This window comes from Engystomops pustulosus, chromosome 1 (assembly GCF_040894005.1).
Source record: "Engystomops pustulosus chromosome 1, aEngPut4.maternal, whole genome shotgun sequence".
In the NCBI taxonomy this organism is placed as follows: Eukaryota; Metazoa; Chordata; class Amphibia; order Anura; family Leptodactylidae; genus Engystomops; species Engystomops pustulosus.
In genome coordinates this window covers 109276252-109291929 of record NC_092411.1, presented here as the reverse complement: position 1 = coordinate 109291929, position 15678 = coordinate 109276252, and the positions used below count along the sequence as shown (strand labels likewise).

The 15678-nt window shown below is 38.5% G+C and overlaps 1 protein-coding gene across 7 annotated transcripts in view; it reads left to right on the top strand.

Annotated features, from left to right (window-relative positions):
- Nucleotides 1-15678, top strand: part of AOPEP (aminopeptidase O (putative)) — a 304550-nt gene that overhangs the window by 58910 nt on the left and 229962 nt on the right. For 6 of the 7 annotated variants that reach the window (XR_011855579.1, XM_072150844.1, XM_072150841.1 and 3 more), the window contains one exon: nucleotides 14353-14604. Coding sequence is in view for 6 of the 7 variants with exons in the window: in XM_072150844.1 (XP_072006945.1) it covers nucleotides 14353-14604 (252 nt within the window). In the remaining variant the exon portion in view is untranslated. The remainder of the gene's footprint in view (nucleotides 1-14352; nucleotides 14605-15678) is intronic. The other variant, XM_072150843.1, reaches the window with a different exon arrangement.

The window sequence follows — 15678 nt, the reverse complement described above, 5'->3', positions numbered from 1 at the left end:
AGGTGCCACCACGGAGAGGGGCACGGGTGTGCCTGAGATCCGAGACTACAGGCGGTCCCCTACTTAAGAACACTTGACTTACATACGACCCCTAGTTACAAACGGACCTCTGGATGTTGGTAATTTCCTGTACTTTAGCCCCAGGCTACAATAATCAGCTGTAACAGTTATCAGAGGCGTCTGTAATGAAGATTTGTTACTCCTGGTTCTTATGACAACCCAACATTTTTAAAATCCAATTGTCACTGAGACCAAAAAAGTTCTGGCTGGGATTACAATGATTTAATATACAGTTCCGACTTATATACAAATTTAACTTAAGAACAAACCTACAGACCCTATCTTGTATGTAACCCGGGGACTGCCTGTACCTATCTACTGGGGGGCATGTGCATATTGTACGGCTCTTACGGAATAACATTTTAAAATATGTGGCGTTCATGGCTCTCTCGGCCAAAAAGGTTCCTGACCCCTGATCTATACAATAGTTTGTGCTTTTTACACCCTGTTCAATTCTTGTTCCCATTTTTCCTAGAAGAGTAGTTTGTCTGGGAGTAGCATTAATTCTTTATATCCCTTGCTTATTTCCTTCTTTTTTACTTCTTTATGGTGGAAGTAATCGCCATATGAAGTTTTTGGTTTATTTGATCTTATTTTGTTTTGTACAAATACCCTCAATCTTAGATATTTAAAAAAGTCTCCTTTGTGAATATTGTTTATTCCTCTTATCTCTTGGATTGTTTAGGAGAACAATAATAGGAACGCGAGCCGGCATGGCTGCTGTGCCCATGCCGGCTCGCGTTCCTATTATTGTTCTCCTATACCCTACACTGGTCCACCTTACGGCCCCTCTTGGAATGTTTGTAAGGAACCATTAGGGTAAACGTCATTAACTGCAATTATGCCTGAGGAAATCAAGTGGGATCAATTCTTTAGTATGGAAGTCTTTATTCCATATGTTTAATCCTGCTTTAGAGAGGAAATTTTCATTATTGCTATTTGCCAAAATGATTATAAGTTTTGGTTGATTCAATAGGTCTGTTTCAATTTTAACGCATTGTTTCGAAAGGTCGTTGTTCCACCAAGATTTTATTTGGTCTAATAATGTCGTTTGTTAATAAGCTTTTATGAGGAGCTGCTTAGTCCACCTTTATTGGGGGGAGGTAGGTATAGTATTTTTTACAGCTACTCTAGCTTTCTGTAATTTCCATATGTATTTTTGTAAAATTTGTTTTTCGGGTTAGTGAGTTGAAGAAAATTAATGGGTACATTTATAAAAGAAAAGTACAATATTTTAGGTAACAGTAACATTTTTGTTGCAACTATTTTGCATAGCCAGGATAGTGGATAATTAGAAAATGATTGTATATCTTTTTGTTGTTGGACAATTAATACAGAGTAGTTAGTTAGCATTAGGTTTTTAATTGGATAGGTTAATTTAATACTGGGATATGGAATTTCCCCATCAACTCATACAAATGGGAATATGTTTTCTAGATGTTATTGAGTGGTTTGGGGAATGCCCATGTTTAAGGATTTAGCATAGTTTACTTTGAAGCAGCTCATTGAGCGGAGTCTCTGAGAATTTTAGTTAGTGTGTAGTCTGGAGAGACCTATACACCTATTTGAATTCATTTTGTGAATTCCTTATATGTTAATAGAGCTTTTGAATGTCAACCTTCCTGACACCTAGGTGGTCAGATTAAAGGCCAATTTCACCTTCCGCTGGGCTGAGGTGTCCATCAAATACCTGGGTGTTTAATAGAAAGCTCTCCCCACTCCACAAATTGTTACAGATCATCTACTAAATGTCCCCACAAGTAAAACAACCATTGAGTTAGGGTTAGGGCTATGTTTTTTCACAATGATCTGTCATTCTCTATGTCTATTTATTCTTTCTTTTGGGGTATTAATCACTGTGTAAAGGGAATGGTACTTGACAGGGTAGAAACTAAAATGAAGGAGCAGTAGCTGGCGGTGCCATGCTCCTGATGAAGACAACACTAATTTGAATTAAGATGTGGAAACAGGAAAGGGATGTCTGGAAATTCTATAATGTGTCTTATACACCGTCATTTTATCAAAGGGGATGATTTCGTAGTTGCTTGGCTTCCTTGAAGAATGTATTGAGAAGTTTGATGACCGATCTTATTTAAACGCACAGAAATAAAAAAATAATGTAAAATACCAGTTAAATAATGTTGAGCTATCCAGCTGTCTTTGGCAAAATTAGAACTTACTCATTAGCAATGAATGGTGCTTGAAACTTGTCATTTCTGTCACGGTTTTTGAACACAGCTGGAGTGAGCTCAGAAGCCTTTGTCAAAGAAAACTAGAGGCAAATAAAATTACTGTGTAAACATGTATTACATGAACACATCATTAAAGACATAAACTAGCTGTTGTTTTTAGGCATTTCTGCATTATATTGTGCATCTAGCTAGTCATGCAAGTCAGTTAGAAGTTGGACAAATCTACTTTTGTCAATTGTCTTATAAATTTATTATATAATGTATTGGTGAATGTGAAAAAAATGGTTTAATTTATATAGCACTTTCCCTCTGTCACTCCCCTGCCCCCCCCCCCCACATGATTGCATGGGTTGCAGAGGGTTTCCATGGCAGCCAGAGGCCAAGACCTCTGTGCCTGCCATGTATGGTGGCCTATTAGGCCCACTACAAGGCTGGGTCTAATAGGCAAATTGTCATTAAAACACTGATTGATACAATACATTAATACATTGCATTACAGTGATCCTGCAATGTTTTGCATGAGGGATCAAAGTATCCCCAGGGTAAGTCCCTTAGTGGGACAATTAAAAAAAAAAATTAAATAAATTAAAAAATAGAAAATAAATAAACCCCCCAAACACACACCAAAATTTGTATTTTCGCATCTGTAGCGACCTTGATAAAGCAGACATTATTTAGTATATATTATACAGTCATATGAAAAAGTTGGGCACCCCTATTAATTTTAATCATTTTTAGTTATCAAAATTTGGGTTATTGCAACAGCTATTTCAGTTTGATATATCTAATAACTGATGGACACAGTAATATTTCAGGATTGAAATGAGGTTTATTGTACTTACAGAAAATGTACAATATGCATTAAAACAAAATTTGACAGGTGCAAAAGTATGGGTACCCTTATCATTTGATTTACTGACTTACTGAAGCACTAAATTGGTTTGGTAACCTCATTGAGCTTTGAACTTTACAGTCAGGTGTATCCAATCATAAGGATGAATCTCCTCTGAGGAGGCATCATGGGCTGCTCAAAACAACTCTCAAATAATCTGAAAACAAAGATTGTTCAACATAGTTGTTCAGGGGAAGGATACAAAAAGTTGTCTCAGAGATTTAACCTGTCAGTTTCCACTGTGAGGAACATAGTAAGGAAATGGAAGACCACAGGGACAGTTATTGTTAAGCCAAGAAGTAGCAGGTTAAGAAAAATATCAGAAAGGCAGAGAAGAAGAATGGTGAGTGATGCGAAAGAAGCAGTTTCTGCAAGCACGACACAAACAGTCGCCTGAGGTATCCAAAACCACATTTTTTGTGTTTATTTATGAAAAACCGGGTATTTGGTGAAAATTTGGAAAAATTCTCGATTTTCCAAATTCAAAATGTTCTAATTTTTCCACACTTGGTCTTAACAGCAAAAGAACTTGATAGCTAACATTAACCAATTGGCTGCTTTATGTTGGCCAGGGCTGGCGCTATGGGTAGGCAAAGTGGGCAATTGCCCATGGCCCCCTGAAAGGGGAGAATCTCTTCTTTCAAATGAATCTTGAATTTTGTTTCTAGGTGCTATGGATCCAGAGATATTCAGGTTTAAAGTGAGAATATCAGGTGCCATTTTTATATATAAACATCACTCCCGACGGCAGTTTGACAGTTAACATCTCCATTTTCCTGAAACTTAGATACACAATTTAGATTCATATAAAAGAGGCGACTCTCTTCTTTCATAGGAAAAAGTGAGGTTCTATGTGTCACAGAGCCAGAGATACAGCCCCCTGAAGTGTCCCCTCCCCCCTCCAGATTCTTAGCCGGCAGCTACAGGGAGAATTTGCTGGACACAGGAGCTGCTGCACCTCACAGATAATGGAAATATTCACTTTATATGTTACTACATTTTGAGAAGGCATAATATCAACTAATGTTCATGTTTTTAACTCTTCTCTATGCAGAACTATCTAAGAGCACACTTTCTCACTTATTGCCTTTTATTTCGTGATAGGTTTGTTTTTTTTTTGCAAAAATTGACTGATACGATGAACATTCGATCCTCTTCGCTATTATATATTAACACCACAACCCAGAACATCTCCATAAAGTTATATGTAACACCAAAAACACTCACATGTTCTTGGATAAAGTTTTTATTTCCCACAATCCTCCATTACTTACACCTATGTTATGATGTTCTCACTATGATTCTTATGAAGCGCCAAGGGTTCTGTTATTGTGCAGATTTTACATCTCAGAGTGACTTTTGTTATCTCATTAGCTTGGTTTATGGATATATAGTTATTTATTTGGGTTACCATTGTGTAAGGAGCATACAATGATAGATCTGTGTGACGCTCAGTGCAATTTTCTGCAAAAATAGTTTGGTGTCCCCTGTGGATTTAACGTTTCCTTTGCTGCATATTTTGGTGAATATACACATGTGGGGTCTGTAGGATCTCCTCACATCTTACTGTATTAGGAAAGTATATTTTCTTCATATAAGTATCTGGATTTGTACATATTTTAGAGAAAATTTTGAATGTTTTTTTTTCTTTTTTTTACCTTTTTATTAAATTAACCACGAAGAACAATAAAAAAGACAATTTACAATCTTTTGTATGAGTCAACAATCAACCTATACAAAAATATAATTGTTATCTATACAGATGTAGATGTTATAATCTTCCTTTGTTTATGTTATGCCATTATCCCTCCTGTCCCCCCCATAGTTTTTGTTCCTACATCCTGTTTCTTTATATGTACGGTATCAATTCTGACTTTGACTCTCTGTATTCATATCCATATATCCCAACCCGAAAAAAAATATTTTTTGCTTGTGACTCCCCCTTCATACATAAATAATTTATAATTTCTTAGCTTGTTCATCCCCAAAATTACTCTTTCTATCTCTGGTGAACAATTTGTTTTCCAGTTATTTTGAATCTCTAGCCTGGCTATAGAGCATAGCCTAAAAAGGATACCCTTAACATCACTAGCCAAAGTTGAGAAGAAATATCTCAGGGGAGGCAGGAATTTTAATCTTACACCGTCTCTGAAATTTTGAATGTTAATTGCCAAATCCATCGCCTGGTTGTCTGCTTTCAAAATTCTATAGGGTTTGTGGCGCCTTTACTGTTTATTCTGTTTAATTGATATATTTTAGAGGGTTGTGTCTTAAAATTTCTAGCTGAAAAGCAGATATCTAGTTATTACAGTTTTAGTGATATTATGTGGATTTATTTATGTGAACATATCAATATGGGACATTTGTGAACTCTACACATGTCCATCTATTACATTAAGGAGACGTGAAGGTAAATCTTTTCTGTTTGGAGCACATTTTTAGCCATCAAAGTCAAATTTTAATTTTTTTTTTATAAAATGTTTCAGTTTGAATCAAAATTGCATGAAAGCGACTATGTCTATAAACTCTTTAATGCAATTTTGAAAATGGGGCAAGTATCTGCTTACAGAAAATATGTAGTTTGTTGAGTTTACTCTAATTCTTTTTGCTGTAATTTTATTTTTAAACGTCAAAATTGTAAAAAACTGCTCTGGTCAATAACGCGTCAAAATATCCAGAAATGCCTGGCAGTGAAAGGGTTAATACCCCTTGGTTTAATTCCCTGGTGAAGATGCTGATAATCTATCTCCTGTCTATATATCTATCATCTATAGTTGTAGTTATCTGTCTCCTATAATCTGACCATTTATATGTCTTACTTTTTCTTTCTATTTATTAATCAATCTTTTATTTCTCTTCTACTGTATAATCTACTTTATATTCTGCACCTAGAAATCTCTATCATCTTTCATATTTTTCATATAATTATAATTAACAATTCTTTTTTTATATAGTCCACACAGATTACGCAGCGCTGCACAGAGCTTGCCAAATCGGTCTCTGTCCCCAATGGGGCTCACAATCTATTCAACCTACCAGTAATTTTTTGGAGTGTGGGAGGAAACCGACGCAAACACAGAGAGAACATACAAACTCTTTGCAGATGTTTGGGTCTTTGGCTGTAGTGCTAACCACTGAGCCACCGTGCTGCCCATCAATCTTTCTATAATCTATCTATCTCCTATACAATTCTCCCATATTTACCATACTAAAGGGAGCCTCTAACTCACTGTGACTGGTCATAAATAGTTTTATTTAGTTTTGCCCAGGGCCCCACTTTGTCTAGAACCGGCCCTGGACATGGCTTTTTATGCATCCTCTAATTTTTGTAAGATGTTATGGAGCTTTGAACTTTAGGTACAATTTTTCACATTTTCAGAAAAAACTCATGCTATTGAGGGACCTGTTCCGATTTCAAGTCACTCTAAGAGGCCTAAATAAAAGTAAAACCCCATATATTACCAAATTATAGAAACTACACCCCTCAATGTATGTAAAACAACTTTCATGAAGTTTGTTAACCCTTTAATTGTTTTACAGGGGATAAAACAAAATCGTGTACAATTTTGAAATTTAAGTTTCAAAACGCAAAGTTTGATACCCAATTTCTATACCTTGTATGTGGTGGTAAACTGCTTTATGGGCTCAAGCCAGGGCATTGAAGCGAAGGTCCGCCATTCAGTGCAGATTATGCATTGTCCCTTTTTAAGGACTATACAATCTTTATTATTTCGGCAGTTGGTACTATATGGGCTTATTTTCTGCGACATTAGATGCACTTTAAAAATACTTCATTTTAGTTGGTCATTAGCTTATTGATGAGATTCTATGGACCCTTGAATGTATGGAGGAAAAGAAAATGTTTAATTTGGTTGCCTTTCTACTTGTATTCTTTTTGGGCCGTGCACTGTATCATAAGAATTATATGTTATCTTTATTCTATAGATTACTACGATTACGGTGATACCTCATTAATATAGTTTTTTAAAATATATTTTTACAATTTTACTGAAGAAAAACTAATATAGAGAAAATCTCATTTATTTTTGTATATCTTTTCGGAGACGTAAGTTTATTATTTTTTGCTTGACAGAGCTGGGTATATCGGAAACTCCAATAGAGTTTACTGGAGACGGGTGCCAGCTTTGACAAACACCCACAGCTTCAGGTACCGGCTCTGTGTTAGGAGCCGGTGTTAGAAACATGACTTAATAGTGCATAATGCGGGAATGCACCTCCTGCCATGCAGTACTATTACGTCAAATGTTGGGAAGGGGTTAAATAAAATGTTACTCTCAGATTATTCTCACAAAAGATTTGCCTGTGAGATGCCGTAAGATAAGCATGTATAAAACATTAGTCCACAGAAAGTATTCAGACTCCTTTTACATTTAGGTCAGGGCTCTGGCTGGGCCTGTCAAGAATGGTCACAGAGTTGTTCTGATGCCACTGCTTTGTTATTTTAGGTGTTTTCTTAGGGTCATTGTCTTGTTGGTAGGTTAATTTTTGGCCCAGCCTGAGAACCAGAGAACACTGTACTTTGTGTCCCTGCAACTGAAAAACACCCCCAAAGCATGATGTTGCCACCACCAGGTCAAGAAACAGTTATGGTTGTCCCAAATTTCTTCCATTTAAAGGGGATTTCCCATGAAAGAAAATACTAAAATTTCAATCACTGAGTGATAACACAATAAAGATAATTTTTTAACCTTTACATCACAATTTTACTCAGTTTTAGGCTACATTCACACTAACGTATGGGGGACGTATATACGGCCGACGTATATACGGCCGATATACGTCCCCCATACACTTCTATGGGCGCACGGCACCCTACGGGAGCGGTACGGTGCCGCACACGTGCGGCACCGTACCGTTCCGTACCCGGGAAAAAGATAGGTTGGTTGCTATGGAGAAGGGCGCTCACCTCCTCCTCCTCTCCCCGTACACTGCCGTTGCCCGGTACGGTACGGGCGGGCAACGGCAGTGTGAATATAGCCTAACTGTTGTTTTAGCTCCTATCACTCTGGTCAGTGTAAGATTCTAGAGTGTGGCAGGGACTCTCTAAGCAGACACATTGGGGCACATTTACTCAGGGTCCGCACACCGCATTTCCGTCGGGTTTCCTGACTATTTCCGATTTGCGGCGCATTTAACAGGGGTTTTTGGAGCTTGCGATCGGATTTTGCAACACTATGCGCCAACTTTCAAGCAACACTAATTTTGGGGCCGGGCCGTCGGATAACACGACTGATTCAGACTAAGTGAGGAAATTATCATTTAAATTGTGTCGCAAGACATGCACTCGCATACACCGGGAAAAAGACGGTGAACTCCGGCGGACCTGAGCGGTGGAAAAGACACATGCGAGATAACTGGCGCACAATCTTAGTGAATCACGCTGGACTTCATCCTCGCCAGACATCGCACCTGGGGGATCGAGACAGGACTGGGTAAGTAAATGTGCCCCATAATGATCAATAAAAGTTTCAAAGTGATGCATCACCTTATCTGTAGGGGGAGCTCAAACAACGGTTCCAGGATGGATTAGAGACATCCGAAGTTGGATCCAATTATGATCAATCTAGTTCTGTGGGCTCACAGTATGGTTAGATTATCAGGGTCTAGGTTTATATACACATTCATCTGGCTTCTGAACATTGTACTAACACACTGACACATAGAAAGAGAGATGAGACAGATCAGAGATGAGATGATAAGATCCATTAGATGCGTATTAGACACAATGGCAGCTCTCCTACATCACTGCTATCCCATAACACACTAGATTTCCTGTGCCTGTCTGCTGTGCCTCCCCAGATAAACAACTTAGCTGTCGGTAGCTTGTAGTACTCCCCATGCTGTTGCCGGCAGGAACTGATTGTCTGTGTCTCAGTGTGCATCAGTGTGTGAGCTCAGTCCTGAACACACCTGTCTATATAAGACCTCACAGCTACGGTGCATGCCAGAGCACATGACAATCATCAGATCTAAGAAACTGCCCTGGGAGCTCGGAGATAGAATTGTGGCAAGGCACAGATCTGGCCAAGGTTACAAAAGAATTTCTGTAGCACTCAAGGTGTGTAAGAGTATAGTGGCCATAATCCTTAAAGGGGTATTCCCACGAAGGCAAGTTCCTTAAATGTACTCAGGATGACAAAATAACACATTCTCTAATTCACTGTTATTAACAAAAATACAGAGTTTCTCTCTGCTCCCTGCATTCTAGCCCTGCCCCCTGCAGTTCAGAACCGAGCTCACGCACTGATGCACACTGAGACACAGACAATCAGTTCCTGCCGGCAACAGCATGGGGAGTACTACAAGCTACCGACAGCGAAGTTGTCTATCTGGGGAGGCACAGGAGATCTAGTGTGTTATGGAATAGCAGTGATGTAGGAGAGCTGCCATTGTGTTAAATAGGCATCTAATGGATCTAATCATCTCATCTCTGAGGGTGCCACCAGGTCGTTCCGCAGGTGCGCTGAGTCCCTGTGGTGGCAGTCAAGGTGGGATTCAGGAAACAGTCCAAGGTGGGATGCAGGAGACGTTCCGTGCCTGGAATGACAGCGGGGGTATAATGCTGGAATGAACCCTGGAACCTCAAAGCTGGCAGGAGCATAGGAATGCTGGCACACAGGAGACACAGAGGAACAAAGGTGATGCTGGAGACACAGGAACACCGCTAACGCTGGAGGCAGGAACACGGGGGAACACTGGTAACACTGGAGACAGGAGACCAGGAGCGTATGGGAACGCTGGAGACACATAGGAAGCGTAGGAACGCAGGATGGCTTTCTCTTCCTCAGGAATGGCTTAGGGAGGCCTGGTATGGAAACCGTAGGAGATCCTAGGAGAAAATACGGCAGGGAGTGAAGGAAGGTGCCAGATTATAAGGGCGAGCCGGATTAACGAGCTCCAATCAAGTGGCATGCGCCCTAGTCAGGCGGCAGGAGCGTGGCCTCGATGGGACTGGAGCAGAGCCAGGAGCCTGGAGACATGAATATGGGCCCAGGGACACCGCACCACAGGGAAGGGCACTGGTGTACCCACAATCCGTACCGAGGATCGCGGGTACGGCCGCTACATGTTCTTTGTTATATTCTTCCATTGGGGGAGAAAGCTTCTCAACCCCCCCCCCCCACACACACACACACACACCCTGGCGTCATCTCTTCTTTTTTTGCTTATTTGATGAGCTGAAGAGGAAGGGCTTATTTTTTACCCCCTTGGGAGCTGTTCCAGAATCCCTGTTTGCTGGATGGTTTGCCTTTATTTTTTGGCTGGTAATTGTTTGTCCTAAAGCCTTGAAAAAACTGCTTCTTCGGAGTAGGTTTTAGTTCAGGAAAGCCTTTGTTCATTCTAGAATGTTCTAAAGGCATGCTTACTCGAATTATCAAAGAAAGAGAATCCTTGTGTTTTTTTTCCTCATTGGCAAAATAAAACATCTAATAAAAGAACTGAAACCATACCATACACTGAAACCTTTTTGGAAGTGGTCGCTACAGATTTTTACAAACTGTGCCATCAAAATATTAAAATTAAAAACAACCTTACAAGAAAAGAAAAAGAAGCTTTGAAAACGCTAAAGAAAAACCTGGATCTTTTAATTCGTGGAGCCAATAAAGGTGGAGCAAGTGTTTTATAGGATAGGATAGACTATCCGAAAGAAGCGTACAGAATTCTTTCATATGAAAAATACTATCAAACTTTAAAAACAGATTCTAAAAAACATAGATTATGAAGCTTTGACCACACAAAAAAACTATTAAAAAAAAACAGAGAAAGATTTCATCATTCCTGAGAACCCACAAACAGCCTTTTTCTACCACCTTCCAAAATCCATAAGTCTGACAGAGCCCCCAGGAAGACTCATCAATGCAGGAATTAACTCCTTAACATCAGATCTCTCCTATTACATTGATATTATACTACAGGAACCCAGCATATATGGGAGATTACATCCATAGAATGGAAAGGTTCCTACCGATTACTCCCCTTAGATGTGAGTTCTCTCTATTCAAACATACCTCACACACAAGGAATAGAGGCATTGGCTAGTATTCTAAGAACAGCAAACAGACTTCATTCTCTCATCGATATTATTCATACTAACTCATGTTTTTACATTTGAAGATAAAATATGCAAACAAGTATGGGGGGCGGCTATGGGTACCTGCTTCATGCCAAGCTATGCAAACTTGTACATGGGATCTTTTGAATCTGAATTCATCTCCAACAGTCCATTTTCCAATTTCATAATTTGCTATCAGCGATCTTTGCACCATGGGACAGATCGACACAGGATGCCAAAGAATTTGTGTCACACCTAAACAACAACAATAGGCACCTCTCCTTTACATACAACATTCCAGAAGTGGAAATAGAATATTTGGATCTGGTTCTTTTTCATATTGGAACAGAAATCAGAAATAAGACTTTCTTCAAATAAAGTTGACACAAATAACTATATCAACTTCAAGAGTGCTCACTACAAACCTTGGTTGACAAACATACCTTTCAACCAATACCAAAGAATAAGAATAAATTGCACAGCTAATCAGGACTTCAAGGCTCAAAACAAAATTTTGTCCACACGTTTTAGACAAAAAGGATATCTAAGAAATGTGATCCAAGAAGCTGAAAAGAAGGTCAAAGAGGTAAAAAATCTATAACCCCAACAGCATGGAAAATAAAACATAATTTTATTACAAGCTTCAATGGAGCTCATTCTCAAATTCGGTCAATTCTAGCCAAACATTGGCATATCCTTCAAGCCGACCCAAACCTGACTCCATTACCTTCTCGACCCCAGATAAGTTACCGAAAAAATAACTCTGAAATCCCATTTGGCTTCTAGTAGACTTAAATCTACATCAAAGAAAGAGAACCATCTTTGGCCACAAAAAGGAACAACCCCCGGGAGTCTACAAATGCAAATGAAGCCAATGCTTATGCTGTTTAAATATCACCCATGGGGTTAACAGCTTCCAAAGCAACATCACTAAAGAAAAATTTGATATAAAAAATAAAATGAACTGTGCAAGCCAATACGTGATCTAGCTTTTTAGAATGCCATTGCGCCATACAATATGTTTGTAGAACTATACAATCTTTACATGAAAGAATGAACACACACAGATCTAAAGCCACAAGCGGCAAAAAACCCCCACAGCGTTTTAAGACGACTTTGTTAAAAAAAGTCTTTGTGCAAAGATTACACCTATAGAAATGATCCCCAAACACTTTCACAATCGCTTTGACTCAAAATAAGAGAATCATATTGGATCTACAAATTTAAGAGTTTAACTTCGAGGAGCCTTAATGAAGTAATAGAATCTATCAAATAAAACAGCTTCCCCATTGAATGTCAATCTTCCCATTTTTTCTTTTTTTTTTTTCTTTTTAATATTGTAGTAGAAACTAGCAGACACCTTTAGTTCACCTCTCTCAGCAACACTTGCTACACGCACTGAGTTCTATTCCAATATCTGTCTGTGTTTGTTTATAGGTCTAATGCTCACTCTATTCTCCATTTATTTCCCCTAACCACTGGGACTGTACAGACCAACTGCATGTGTTACCTAGTTTAAATATTAATTTTTAATATTGCACACAAAGGATCTAAAACTGACCTGCATGAACATCAAAGTCATTCCTTTATTATCTATAGCATGGTCACCTACATATGAATTTTGGCCACTACCGCAATAAAATTTAGTATATCCGTTATCTTCTCTTTCTCATTTAAGCATGTATTTTATTTATCTTTTTACTACCTTGTATTGTTTAATATACTTGCAACTAGCTTCACTCTTGAACTTTACTATGAACTTTGTAACAATTTTTTATTCCTATTAAATGTTCTACTTGCATCCTATATATTTTTTTACCCTTGGGGATTTAATTTTAGTTTGTATGAATTATACATGGTTTTACGGATATATTTGTTATAGACTAATATTCATATATAATTTTATTGATTAATTTTCCATTTAATATGTACAAATCATGCATGTTTCTGTAAAATATATTTATTTTAACTACATATCTGAAGAAGGAGACGGTGCATCTCCAAAACTCGTCATCAGTAAAGCAACATTTAAACCAATACCTATGAAGTGTGGGCACTTTCCTGAACAATTAACATCCAGCTAGCGCTGTTCCAGTCACCCCTGCCTGATGTCCCCACGTACTAACAACCGAGTGCAGTCAACACACAATATCTGACTGTTGGGCAGCTCCTCCTGGATATTTAATGAAAGGTTTAAACCAAGCCTTTTATAAGGTAAACCCCCACCCTAATATGGATAAATAGGGGTTTCCACCATTTTATTGTGTTTTATCTTCCTTAGAGGAGTGCAATCTCGCTTTCGTGTTTCCTAATAGAAGAAAATTAATAGCAGGGGAAACAGTCGTTTGAGAGAAGATGATAAGTTACTGCCCGTAATTTTGAAGAGAGATATGGATACAGGATAGCCATTTGTCATTAGCTGGTAATAGAATTGGGGGTACTTTAGCTGACTGCAAATGGTTATAGAGGGCTGTTTTCAGGCTCTTGGGTCCTTGTGAGTAAAGGATGTGGGTAAACGGAAATAGTGATAGATGCAGGTGGTGACTGAGAAGTAAAGGGGTGTTGCTGTTGAAACTATCTTAAAAGCTGTAAGTTAGGTATCAGAAAGGCGTAAGAAGGTCTGGAAAGCACCATTTTCACATAAATCTCCTATCAAGGGTATATTTAGAGAGGACCAGAATTGTTGATCAGTTATAGAATTTATAGCAGGCAGGGTGAGGTTATTTCATAATGGGAGGTCGGGAAAAGTGTTGTAAAATGAAGTTATGTTTTTGAGGCATGCCAAATTGTCTGGGCTAGTGTGTGAAACCATGCAACCTTTTTCAAGATAAAATTTCTTTTTCTTACCCAAAGTCTCCACAAAAACATAAAGGGAGCTGTTTGAATGGGTTTACTCTGTGCCCAGAACAGCCATGAAGTGTACAGCATTCTGAGTATACCCAATATAAACAAGGAAGAAACCAAAGTGCGTACAAACATGTTCTCACAGCTGGAGTCAAGGTTGTGAAAAAGCTGGGCCGCTACTTATACATTCTCAATTATCAGAATATTTAAAATGAATATTTATATAGCTATGATGTTTAAATGGAAACTTATATGTTATAAAATTATTTACAGTTGTATTTCTTTTTCAGCAGTTATTCAGAAGAGGAATGCAAACACATAGAGTACCCTTGCCGTTATAGAATCCGTAAGGCCCACTCAGAGATGTACATACCTCATCGTGTTTTTGCTCCAGATATATTAATTCACCATTGTAAGGAGATGTTGCTTCCAGTGCTTCCTAAATGCCTTGAGGCCGCTTATTCAGTGCTAGGCACCCACCCTTTCTCACGACTTGATATACTGATTGTGCCCTCTAATTTCTCCAGTCTAGGAATGGCAAGGTAAGAACTCTATTTTTATGTAATAAAATGCTTATAATGTTCTTTTTTATTTAAAAAGCTAAAGCATTACAAAAGTTTTGAAGTCTTTTTAATTTCAGAAATCATTAGTGCAGATAATCATAAACTTTGTTACGTAGTTAAAAAAAATCTTTGTCCTAGATTTCTCTTCCACCCTCCCTTATAGTAAGCAGTGTTTCTGAAAGAAGTTCTGAAGTCCTTAAATAGATGAGAGTGTGGGAGGAAACCAGAGGACCCAGAGGAAACCCATGCAAACAAGGAGAGAACATACAAACTCTTTGCAGATGTTGACCTTAAGACTTAAACCCAGGTCCCTCACTCTCCAAGGCTGTAATGCTAACCACTAAGCGACCATGCTGCCCTAGGTCGCCTAGACTTCCCCTCCTCCCTGACTGCAGAGGGAGGAGTGTACACTGGCAGCAGCCAGCCGACAATCGGGGTGTTTCTCCTGTGATGTCACTGTCCTAATATGGACAGTGACATGACGGGGTCTTCCCTCCTGGTGAGCGACGTATGCTTTTGGCTGTGGGGAAAGCTGTGCTGTGGGGAGAGATGCAATACGCTACCTCTGCTGAGCATATACGTCACTCAGGCTAAAGGCTACAGGATGGAAAGACGTAGCTTGCTACATCTTTTCATCCTATATTTTGTAACAGAATGTTTAGTGGCTAGACGGAGGCAACAACTATGACTCCATATGCCACTATTTGTAAGTGTAAATGCTAAGCGTATACTTTGGCTTCTTTCGATGTTTACAAGATGTATACTCGTATACATTCATATTTTTCCTTGCTCTTTCATTAACTTGCACATTTAAAATCATATATTCTTGTCTTATTTTATTTATATTTTTTATTTTATTTATTTTATAGTACATATTCTTCTCCTATGGAATTTTCTTTGAGGCATTATACTATGCCATACTTCTGTATAGCCTAACCGAGTGTGTGTATTTTAGGCACAAGATCTATGTGGAGGGGGGATTTTTTCTTGAATGTGTGTTTTTAATTGCTTTTATTTTATGACTACTAATAAAGATAGTTGAATTTAAACCCT